The sequence below is a fragment of the Podarcis melisellensis genome, assembly GCF_964234715.1.
Source record: "Podarcis melisellensis genome assembly, chromosome: 2".
Taxonomy (NCBI): Eukaryota; Metazoa; Chordata; class Lepidosauria; order Squamata; family Lacertidae; genus Podarcis; species Podarcis melisellensis.
The window spans coordinates 41,667,785-41,680,072 of NC_138529.1; the positions used below are offsets into that span (position 1 = coordinate 41,667,785).

The following is a 12,288-nucleotide window of genomic DNA, read 5'->3' on the forward strand; positions in this document are numbered from 1 at the left end:
GTTGCTCCTCGAAGTGAAGTCCCAACTGTATTAACGGTGTTAAGAAAAAGGAAACAAACTTGCAAGACGTTTCCGTCTTGCAAAGCAAGCCCATAGGGAAAATCGTCTTGCGAAGCAGCTTAAAAAACAAAAAACCCTTTCGTCTAGCGAGTTTTTTGTCTTGCGAGGCATTCGTCTTGCGAGGTACCACTGTATTAGCAGCATCCTTCTCCACACACCCTACGCATGCTCCTTGTCCCTTGAGTGCTTTTCCTTCCCTCCCCACTTAAAACGTGGTTACAAAGATTGGATTTTTGCATTGGGCTACTCCAAACTCACTGTCAGATCACATGTCTGAGGCCACAGCATGAACCACAAAAATCATACATCCACTGTTTCTTTTAGAATATTTTTTTCTTGTTTTCCTCCTCTAAAAACTACGTGCGTGTTATGGTCGGGTGTGTGTTATAGAGCGAAAAATACAGTTTGGAGGTCATCCTCTGAGTGTGCACACACTACTTTGTCATCAGCATACTGAAGCTCCATGGCAGAAGGTATGGTAACCTTACTCTTTGCTTTCAGCCTACTCAGATTAAAGAGCTTTCCATCTGTTCAATATATGATTTCTACTCTGGTGGGGAGTTTCCCTTCAACAATGTTGATTAAGATAATAGAGTTGGGGTGATAACACATCCCTGTTTAATGCCTGATCCCACTGTTAATGGTTCACTTTGAGACCCATTGTTATCTAATGGGTAATTCCCCTGCCATTTAAAGGTGCTAATTCCATCCAGTAATTATTATCGGATATACTATGTTTGCTAATTGAGTGCTTGTAGTACTCACCTGGGTATCTGGTGCTCACCCTTTGGTGCAGCTGTTGCATGATGCAAGGTTCTGTCTGAGGATCAGCTTCTGGGTAAGAACTCTTGAGTGCTTCCTATTCTCTTCCACCACTTTCAGTAACTACTAGCTAGACAAATCTCCTGTGAGTACCTGAGGCATGAGGCAGTTCATGGAAGTTAGAGAAGGTGTGAAACCTAGAATAGTTCTTCATTATCCCTACAAAAGTAACCTAATCCTAGGCCTGAAAGTGGCCACCAGTACATCCTATGGCACTCACAAAAGGTTTCATTAAATATCCACTCAAATCTACAATGCGTTAGAGACGATTTGGTCTTCTTGCTCGGTTACTGTTTTCAGCCTCTCGTACCATGTGCATGCCCTCTTAAATGTTTCCATGTTTCATTGGATGCCATGATGGGCACTTACCGTCCTAACTATTGTGAAAAGAAAAGAGGTTCACGGGCTTTCTATGGGAGCGAGTGCAGCAGTGGCTGATGAAGGTATCTTTCTCCCCCACCGGTAAAGTGGTTGATGTATGCCTGCACCATTTTGCAGCCCTGTCTCTTTCTGCTATTCTGGATGGGGCAGCCAATTTGTGTGATGCCACTCCGCATGGGAGCCATTTTGTGTGTAGCACCCACGGCGTTTCCATTTGCCCCCAAAAGTCTCTGACATCTGGTTTATCATTGTGTTGGCCTCCTAATTCACAGGACCATCAAAAGCATGGGGTGTGCAGGAAAGGGCTTGGAAAGGTCACATACATTGATCAGAATTGTGTGGTTTTTGAAACTCAAAAACATTGGCCCTTTGAGTTTCTGAAACATGAATTTAATTTTGTTTTTCTGCAGTAAATAACAAATGATGAAATATCTGATAAGCTTTCCTTTCGTAAACAGCTCCTGAGCCAAATTAGTGTAATTTCCCTACAGGCCTCGCTCCCTGAGTGTCTCTGGGATCTTGACGCTGAATCCCCATATGAACAAGGTTAAAATCCCTCTCTTTCTTTCTCTCTCTCTTTTTGGAATGGCATGTTAAACACTTTGCATGGTTAGGGGATGACATGCTCTCCACCCATTCCTTTGCAACAGGACCACAGATTTCAGTGGAAATTGTGGCAAGACGTTTTGGTCCTTACTTGAGTTTACTCCATTTCCCCCCCCCCTGAGGCCAGTTGTAGTTTCCTCCTCTTTTTCTTTTTGCAGCTCCAGATCAGAAACGGAAGGTAAGCCTCCTGTTATTGGGATCATTCTGACAATCAGAAAGTGTGCTTTGTTTGAGAACTCATTTAAGCCATTGGCTTAGTTTTCAAACAATGTTTCAGGGAATTCCAACATTCTTTAGGGTTCCTCAATGAGAACAACAGAGATGGTAACCAAGCATCCTTGAAATTTTCACTTGTTTCCATCACTACTGATCTTCTCTCACATTCTGGAGTGCCAAAGCATTATTGCATGACTTGTAATGGTGCTGAATTACCTGGGAAACTAGCTGATAACCAGCTCAGGTATATGGCAATGTCCTTAAAAATATATATCATTTTTGGCCTTCTTGTTGATTCACACAGTGGTGTGCAGTTGGAAAGTATATAAATTTCAACCACTGCACTTAGTGGAAGTGATCTGGGAATGGAGAAGAATGCCTCAGGCCATGAACTTAATAGAGGTATGGTACAGGAGAGGAAAGGGGGAGTGTCACTCTCCTCAACACACCTTAGACTACTGCAGTAAGATCTCACCACCGCTCACTTCTGCCCACTTTGAGTGATATTCAAGTAAGTATTACTCAGAGTAGACCCACTGAAATTAATAAACATAACCTAAGTTAGTTGATCTGAATAAAACTTAGTTAAATACCATCCTTTATATAGTAAAAGTGTGGACCCGTAAATGATAGGCGCTCCTTGAATAAAAAATGCAGTTGACCACTTAGCCACTAAACTAATTGCTTCAGAATAAAATCCAAAGCGCAATTGCAGCTAGTTTTTCCATGTATTTTTTTACGGAGAGCCAGTTTTGTGCAAATAGGAAGAGAAAACAAAAAATGCTTTGATCCTGGCAAAGAAATTAAGCCTGCAGAAAGAAGCATCATTTAAATCCTTGGAGTCAGACAAGATGCTTTATTATTGTTATTGTTATTATAATTTAATTTAACAATGTGAAAGATCCATGCTGCTCATTGTCCATAAGACTGAGCCTTGTGTTTGGTAACTGTGATCTTCTTCTTTCTAAGGTGCTGGTACAACACAATGAAGAAGAATCACACACAAGTGACAGAATTTATCCTGCTTGGGTTCTCTGTACCTCCAGAGGTACAGATTGCGTTTTTCATCCTGTTCCTGCTCATGTACATCCTAACCGTGATAGGAAATCTGCTGATAATGTCTGTTGTTTATTCTGATCGTAGCCTCCATATTCCCATGTACATCTTCATCTTTGCTTTGTCTTGCTCTGAAACCTGTTACAGTTTAGTCATTGTCCCCAAAATGCTGGTTGATTTGCTAGCAAAAGTCAGAACAATCTCTTTTGCATTGTGTGGTGCACAAATGTTTCTTTTCCTTGGAGTGGGTTCAGCAAACTGTCTCATTCTTCAATGTATGGGCTATGATCGGTACCTAGCAATATGCCACCCCTTGCGCTATCCTCTTCTTATGAACACGCGGGTAATTGTCTGGCTCATAGCCATTTCCTGGATTTTGGGATTCCTCATATCTCTAAGTGAGGCTGCTCAGATCCTTAGGTTGCCCTTTTGTGGCCCCAATGCCATCCGGCACTTCTTTTGTCACATGAGGGCAGTGGTTAGGTTAGCCTGCACTGCCGACAATACGACTGAAGTGACAATCTCTACTATCACCATGCTGGTTCTGGCCAGCAGCCTTCTGTTCATCATGTTGACTTACATCTTAATTCTCTCCACCGTCCTGCGCATCCCCTCCACGGAGAGCCGTCAGAAAGCTTTCTCCACCTGTGCCGCCCACATCATTGTGGTAAGTGTGCACTATACATTTGCCTCCATCATTTATTTCAAATCGAGCTCAGCTGACACATTAGAGGATGACACGCTATTGTCTATACCTTACACCATAATTACTCCGTTTCTCAGTCCCATTATCTTTACTTTGAGAAACAAGGAAATCAAGGTTGCGGTAAGGAAGGTAATCACTAAAAAGGTACTTTCCCAAAAGATATGAATACAATAAATGCAAACAAATTCCATTTAAACCAAATTGTATTTGTGGTTGTTTCAGTGTATCGCTAGGTTGTATAGCAAATGTCTTCATGTTAGAGGATAGACCAAAGGGTATGAGTCCTGGGTCTTTCATATTTGACCCTGGGTGCCCTGCCTAATCCTCTTCTTGGCTTATAGAATGACTGGTGGCCTTGCAAATTGAAGTACTCACACTCACACACCATCTTAAATTTCCCAGAGGAATCTATCCATATAAATCATCATATGCAAATTTTATAAAAGTTTCTATGATGACCATGTGGTCTGAGTCTGTCCATTGTTCTCTATCGCAGACACTTTGTTCTTAAGTTATAAATTGTCATATAAGAAGAAAACAAAAGCAATGTATTCTCAAAAGAGCTGAAATTAGTAGAAAATATTTACAATAACAAGTCACAAAGAAGCGCTGAGGACAACATCCTGCTATATATTGGCTAATGAACATCTGCAGAGGATTCAAACCCCATGATCGTAATGCAGACCAGATGAAATACACTTGAATTTCCTGATAAGTGTTCATTCAGCAAGTTCATGATGAAGTTCCCCTCCTCTGGTTCATGAATAGCCACCTTGAGGTCTGTGTTGGGGTGTCCTGGAAGTCTGCTGGTTTCAGAGTATGGCCCTTTCTGATGTGATTCATTTTTCCTTTGGGGCAAAGTCACACCTGTGTAGAATGGAGGAGGGCACGGCTGTGTGGGCTCCATGTTTGTGTCTCTGTTGTGTGGCCTGTTGTTGCTGCAATAATAGATGGCTGTGTGTTTTGGAGTACCCTTCTGGAAGGATTCTCATGAGTGGGCACCCACACACACAAACAACAGATCCAGAGCAATAAACTGATCCAGAGCATTTGTTCATAGCATTCTGTAACTGATTGAGGATGTACACCAATACTCTTCACATGCTCATCTCCTTCCCCACCCACCGAGAAAAGCCGTTTGCCCCTTCGGTGCCATTTCTGATGCTTTTCTTTCAGGTGCTGCTTTGATTTAGTATTTGCATGCTGCTCTCCCAACAGCATGCTGAACAGCGAAGTAGACAAGACCATATTTCCATCCATAGAACCAGTGCTAAAGAACATAGTCAAGGAAAAAACCAAACCATTCAATGAACAGTTAATGCAGTTCAATACAAACTCTAAATAAATGAATACATACATTTGTTGTTGTTGTTGTTTAGTCGTTTAGTCGTGTCCGACTCTTCGTGACCCCATGGACCAGAGAACGCCAGGCACCTCTGTCCTCCACTGCCTCCCACAGTTTGGTCAAACTCATGCTGGTAACCTCGAAAACACTATCCAACCATCTCGTCCTCTGTCGTCCCCTTCCCCTTGTGCCCTCCATCTTTCCCAACATCAGGGTCTTCTCCAGGGAGTCTTCTCTTCTCATGAGGTGGCCAAAGTACTGGAGCCTCAGCTTTACAATCTGTCCTTCCAGTGAGCACTCAGGGTTGATTTCCTTCAGTATGGAGAGGTTTGATCTTCTTGCAGTCCATGGGACTCTCAAGAGTCTCCTCCAGCACCATAATTCAAAAGCATCAATTCTTCGGCGATCAGCCTTCTTGATGGTCCAGTTCTCACTTCCATACATCACGACTGGGAAAACCATAGCTTTAACTATACGAACCTTTGTTGGCAAGGTGATGTCTCTACTTCTCAAGATGCTGTCTAGGCCTGTCATTGCCCTTCTCCCAAGAAGCAGGCGTCTTTTAATTTCGTGGCTGCTGTCACCATCTGCAGTGATCATTGAGCCCAAGAAAGTAAAATCTCTCACTACCTCCATTTCTTCCCCTTCTATTTGCCAGGAGGTGATGGGACCAGTGGCCATGATCTTCGTTTTTTTTATGTTGAGCTTCAGACTATATTTTGCGCTCACCTCTTTCACCCTCATTAAAAGGTTCTTTAATTCCTCCTCACTTTCTGCCATCAAGGTTGTGTCATCTGCATATCTGAGGTTGTTGATATTTCTTCCGGCAATCTTAATTCCGGCTAGGGATTCATCCAGCCCAGCCTTTCGCATGATGAATTCTGCATATAAGTTAAATAAGCAGGGAGACAAAATACAGCCTTGTCGTACTCCTTTCCCAATTTTGAACCAATCAGTTGTTCCATATCCAGTTCTAACTGTAGCTTCTTGACCCGCATAGAGATTTCTCAGGAGACAGATGAGGTGATCTGGCACTCCCATTTCTTTAAGAACTTGCCATAGTTTGCCGTGGTCGACACAGTCAAAGGCTTTTGCATAGTCAATGAAGCAGAAGTAGATGTCTTTCTGGAACTCTCTAGCTTTCTCCATAATCCAGCGCATGTTTGCAATTTGGTCTCTGGTTCCTCTGCCTCTTCTAAATCCAGCTTGCACTTCTGGGAGTTCTCGGTCCACATACTGCTTGAGCCTTCCTTGTAGAATTTTAAGCATAACCTTGCTAGCATGTGAAATGAGTGCAATTGTGCGGTAGTTGGAGCATTCTTTGGCACTGCCCTTCTTTGGGATTGGGATGTAGACTGATCTTCTCCAATCTTCTGGCCACTGCTGAGTTTTCCAAACTTGCTGGCATATTGAGTGTAGCACCTTAACAGCATCATCTTTTAAAATTTTAAATAGTTCAGCTGGAATACCATCACTTCCACTGGCCTTGTTATTTGCAGTGCTTTCTAAGGCCCATTTGACTTCACTTTCCAGGATGTCTGGCTCAAGGTCAGCAACCACACTACCTGGGGTATACAAGACATCCATTTCTTTCTGGTATAATTCCTCTGTGTATTCTTGCCACCTCTTCTTGATGTCTTCTGCTTCTGTTAGGTCCTTTCCACTTTTGTCCTTTATTATGGAAATCTTTGTACGAAATGTTCCTTTCATATCTCCAATTTTCTTGAACAGATCTCTGGTTCTTCCCATTCTATTGCTTTCCTCTATTTCTTTGCATTGCTCGTTTAAGAAGGTCTTCTTGTCTCTCCTTGCTATTCTTTGGAAATCTGCATTCAATTTCCTGTATCTTTCACCATCTCCCTCGCATTTTGCTTGCCTTCTCTCCCCCGCTATTTGTAAGGCCTCATTGGACAGCCACTTTGCTTTCTTGCATTTCCTTTTCATTGGGATGGTTTTCATTGCTGCCTCCTGTATAATGTTACGAGCCTCTATCCATAGTTCTTCAGGCATTCTGTCCACCAAATCTAAATCCTTAAACCTGTTCCTCACTTCCACTGTGTATTCATAAGGGATTTGACTTAGATTGTATCTTACCGGCCCAGTGGTTTTTCCTACTTTCTTCAGTTTAAGCTTGAATTTTGCTATAAGAAGCTGATGATCTGAGCCACAGTCAGCTCCAGGTCTTGTTTTTGCTGACTGTATAGAGCTTCTCCATCTTTGGCTGCAGAGAATATAATCAATCTGATTTCGATGCTGCCCATCTGGTGATGTCCATGTGTAGAGTCGTCTCTTGTGTTGTTGGAAAAGCGTGTTTGTGATGACCAGCTTGTTCTCTTGACAGAACTCTATTAGCCTTTGCCCTGCTTCGTTTTGATCTCCAAGGCCAAACTTGCCAGTTGTTCCTTTTATCTCTTGACTCCCTACTTTAGCATTCCAATCCCCTATAATGAGAAGAACATCCTTCTTTGGTGTCACTTCTATAAGGTCTTGTAAGTCTTCATAGAATTGGTCAATTTCAGTTTCTTCAGCACAAGTAGTTGGTGCATAAACTTGGATTACTGTGATGTTAAAAGGTCTGCCTTGGATTCGTATCGAGATCATTCTATCATTTTTGAGATTGCATCCCAGTACAGCTTTCGCCACTCTTTTGTTGACTATGAGGGCCACTCCATTTCTTTTACGGGTTTCTTGCCCACAGTAGTAGATATGATGGTCATCCGAACTGAATTCACCCATTCCCGTCCATTTTAGTTCACTGATGCCCAGGATGTCAATATTTATTCTTGCCATCTCATTTTTGACCACCTCCAACTTACCCAGGTTCATGGTTCTTACATTCCAGGTTCCTATGCAATATTTTTCTTTACAGCATTGGACTTTCCTTTCACTTCCAGGCATATCCGCAACTGAGCGTCCTTTCGGCTTTGGCCCAGCCGCTTCATCAGCTCTGGATCTACTTGTACTTGCCCTCCGCTCTTCCCCAGTAGCATGTTGGACGCCTTCCGACCTGAGGGGCTCATCTTCCAGCGTCATATCTTTTATATGCCTGTTGTCTTTGTCCATGGAGTTTTCTTGGCAGGGATACTGGAGTGGCTTGCCGGTTCCTCCTCCAGGTGGATCACGTTTGGTCAAAACTCTCCACTATGACCTGTTCATCTTGGGTGCCCTGCTCGGCATAGTTCATAGCTTCTCTGAGTTCTTCAAGCCCCTTCGCCACGACAAGGCAGTGATCCATGAAGGGGAATACATACATACATACATACATAACCAACCAACCAACCAACCAAGCAACCAGAAATACCTGCTGAGATAGTAAGGGGGCTTTTTCCTTATCCAGTGCAACAGCACAACCCTAGACAGCAGCTTCTTTTATAATTTCTGCCGCAAACTAAGGCACGCCAGCTGGTCTCATTGAGCTCTGGACACAACACAAGCACTCCCTTGCAAACTTTGCTGCCACTACTATGACCAGTGAAATTACCGAGGTTGGAGTCCAAGCCCACCTCCCCACCCCAACAATGTTGTAGCATGTGGCTGGGAGACCAGGGGCGCGAAGCATTTTTGGCCTCTCAAAAAATGTTTTGGGGGGGTCACCCCCCCCATGTTCCCTACCATCAGGGGGTAGAGGTGGCCAAGCATGGAGCCGAGTGCAGCTTGAGTGACTAGCTCCTGCTGCTGCTGCCCTGGAAGGCTGCTGAGGGAAAGAGAGGAGAAGCCGCCAGCCATTGCATTCAGCTCCATCCCCTTGCTCCTCCTGCAATGTCACCCAACCTGCGTCTTCACCCAGCTCCCTCAATATTTGGCGCAAGATGGCGCCTCTGTGGGGGACAGCAGCAGTTCTGAGGGTTGTTAGGAGGCTTCCTACTACCCTCTCAAAGTTATGGTTCCCTGGAAAGAGGGACAGAATGTTAAACCACTCTAAGAATTGGAGCTCTGTGTAGCTCTCAGCACCCTTAACAACCTGCAATGCTCATGAGCCTTTAGAGGCAAGCCATGACAGTTAAAAGTGCTATGATGCCATCTTAAATGTATAGTGCAGATGGGACCCATGTTAGGAGAGGCCTTACTGCAAGACCACAGGAACTCTCAGATTCTGGCCTTTAATCAAAGTAATGGGGTCAAGGGGGATGAGTCCTCTCTTTCTGAAGTCTCGTGATGAGATACTGAATTCCATAACAAGGCATCGTGTGACATGGTCCTGGGGGTTGGAGGGGGAAAGTGAGAAACAGAGGGAGTGAAGTGAATTCTGACAGAATGCTTTCTTTTGGCCACTTACTAAAAATCTGGATGTGCTGCTACCCCAACACAGATAGAAACAGTAATGCACATCGCAGTTTTCAGCTCAAAACTGCCCATTTAACGTGGTTAGCCAGCTATGCTTTTGAAACATCATGAGATCTGAGATAAATCGACTGAAAAGCAGTGCTCACGTGTAATAGGCATTTGTGCCATCCACCCACTTCCATCCCATTTCTGTTATGTATCTTAAGTCAATCCACAGTGAGGTCTTCTTTTTCATGTTATAAACGAGGAAATCCTAGAAAAAGATAGAGAATTGATGGATTTTCTCCTCACCCGCTGCTCAGTGTTCCCAGCAGTGGACCTGAGGACTGCACCCGACATGTCTCTGTACAAATGTGAGTAAATCATATGCACATGTTCACATAGCTAAGAAGTAGAGCACACACTTAGCATGCTGAGGGGTGGAGAAACTTCTGCCTTCCTGTTTTTCTTGTCCTTTCAGGCCTCACATTGACAACTTAAAACATAGCTAGGTTGTTCTTTTTCACAATTGAAACTGAAGATGGTTTGGATGGGGGGGGGGTGGATACACATTGACACATGGTGCTTCATAAGAAACAACAGGATAGATATGAATTTTTTCTACCATCATGTGCTCACTACTTCCCAAACCAGTAGCAGGAGCACACTGGATGCAGAGTAAATAGTGAGCTCCTGCTCTTTTGGATGTGACAGCCATTTTGTGTGATACCACTCCACACGGGAGCCATTTTGCCCCAAAAGGTTGCTGACATCGGGTTTACTATTGTGCTGGCCTCCTAATTCACAGGACCATCAAACGCATGGAGCGTGTGGGAAAGGGCTTGGAAAGGTCACAAACAGTGATTTTAAAAAGTGCCTCAAAAGAAAAGAATGCAGCAACATGATTTATCCTGATTCCTTGGGCTAGCTGCCATCAATGTAACTTTCTACTATAGTATACTGAACACTGTTCTTTTGCTAGTAGAGGGAGGTTTTTTCCTGAACAGTGAAAGATACATTATTGAGGGCTAGACAAGGGTAGTAATATGACTCAGCAGAAGGCAATGCTTTATAACATCAATCAATAATTTGTTAATCACTACATCAGGGGTGCCAACATGAACAAAATATTGGGGGGCTCAGGTAAGCCCCGCCCCACATAATCATTCACAACACACACACCATTTGAATGGCTATGCCCATCAACATTGATGGGGCCCTTGCCACCTCAAAAATGGGACGTCACCCTACTGAAAAAACTAAGCAATAAATTACAGTTGTTGAGGGAACGGAAAGAAAGGGATAGCTTCATGATGGTTTGGCTTAGTTTTATTACGTTTGCAAGTCTTCTAGATAATAATCCCTCAAAAAGCAGTGTATAGCTCTATATGGCTAGAGTGATCCTACAAAAGGAAAAGGCCTTGGGATTCCATTTCTACCCCCTTTCCCCCACATTCACATTCACACAAGCACATCCTTTTCTCCATTGTCTAATAAAAGAAACACTTAGTTCATTAATAATCATCCCTGCCCCAGACTCACTTGAATCTCTAAGTTTTTTACTAAATGACTGCCACTCAAATAAAGCTGACCTCTTATCATCAATAAATATTGTCTTATTTTCTATTTATAAATTTTCTATGTTTTTTCTTTTCTTTTTTGTCAACATTTGGTGCTTAATAGGTATAATATTATGCTTTCTCAATCAGAAAAGTTTCTTTTTTATTTTCCAGATTAAGGGTATATAAATGTTCTACATTGTTAAGGGGCTGAATTGTTAAAATTAAATAAAAATCATTATTATTTTTAGTTTAAAAACAAAAGTATCTAAAGAGCTGTCATATAGAAGATGAAGCAAGCTTGAAGTGAGCCAGCGTGGTGTAGTGGTTAAGAGCAGTAGTCTCGTAATCTGGGGAACTGGGTTCGAGTCTCCGCTCCTCCACATGCAGCTGCTGGGTGACCTTGGGCCAGTCACACTTCTTTGAAGTCTCTCAGCCCCACTCACCTCACAGAGTATTTGTTGTGGGGGAGGAAGGGAAAGGAGAATGTTAGCCGCTTTGAGACTCCTTAAAGGGAGTAAAAGGCGGGATATCAAATCCAAACTCTTCTTCCTCTTCCTCTGTTTTCTCCTGCTCCGGAGGGTAGGACCCAACCCAAGGGATTCAAGTTACAAGAAAGGAGATTCTGACTAAACACCAAGAAGGATGTTCTGAACATAAGAGCTGTTCAACAATGGAATGGACTCCTTTGGAAGTGGAAGGAAAATATTCCTTGGAGGTTTTTAAGCAGAGGTTGGATGGCCATCTCTCATAGATGTTCTAGTCGAGACTTTTGCACTGCAGGAATTTGGATGACCCTCAAGGTCTCTTCCAACTGTACAATTCTATGATTCTGTAAAAACAACAACAACACCTCAGACAACCGTTGATGTGGTCTACAAAAGAATCTCAACTAAATTTTATAGATATTTAAAGAGTGTAGCCATATTAGTCTCTTGCAGCAAAAACAGCCCAAGACTGTTTGGGTGCATTTTGCAAAGTGGGCTTGGGTCAGCAGCAGTTCTGGACCATTTTTATTCTTGAAAGGTTAGTCCTTTAGACGGATTCGAGAAGTGAACCAAGCATGGCTCAATGGACAGACAGGATCCAAAAACATAGAGTGCTTTTTCATATCTCAGCTATGCATGTAAGAAATAGCTGTGCATGTAGATGAAGAAATATGACTAATTAGAAATATGACTAATTAGTATTTTTTTAAACTAAAAAACATTGGCCCGTTGAGTTTCTGAAACTTGAACTTAATTTTGTTTTTCTGGAGTAAATAACAAATGATG

The 12,288-nt window shown here is 42.9% G+C and overlaps 1 protein-coding gene across 2 annotated transcripts; it reads left to right on the top strand.

Annotated features, from left to right (window-relative positions):
- The first annotated feature begins 2,297 nt into the window (after positions 1–2,297).
- LOC309362686 (olfactory receptor 10X1-like) lies at positions 2,298–4,181 on the top strand. Of its 2 annotated transcripts, none has more exons than XM_081898380.1 (2): positions 2,298–2,596; positions 3,055–4,181. In XM_081898380.1, the coding sequence occupies exon 2, from the start codon at positions 3,071–3,073 to the stop codon at positions 4,010–4,012; it is 942 nt and encodes a 313-aa protein (XP_081754506.1). In that variant the 5' UTR covers positions 2,298–2,596; positions 3,055–3,070; the 3' UTR covers positions 4,013–4,181. The 2 variants fall into 2 exon arrangements, with proteins under 2 accessions (XP_081754506.1, XP_081754507.1); XM_081898381.1 differs by having other exon boundaries at positions 2,298–2,487.
- Positions 4,182–12,288: the final 8,107 nt, after the last annotated feature.

Coding starts and splice junctions, on each gene's coding strand:
- LOC309362686 (XM_081898380.1), top strand. CDS start 3,071: ATGAAGAAGAATCACACACAAGTGACAGAATTTATCCTGCTTGGGTTC.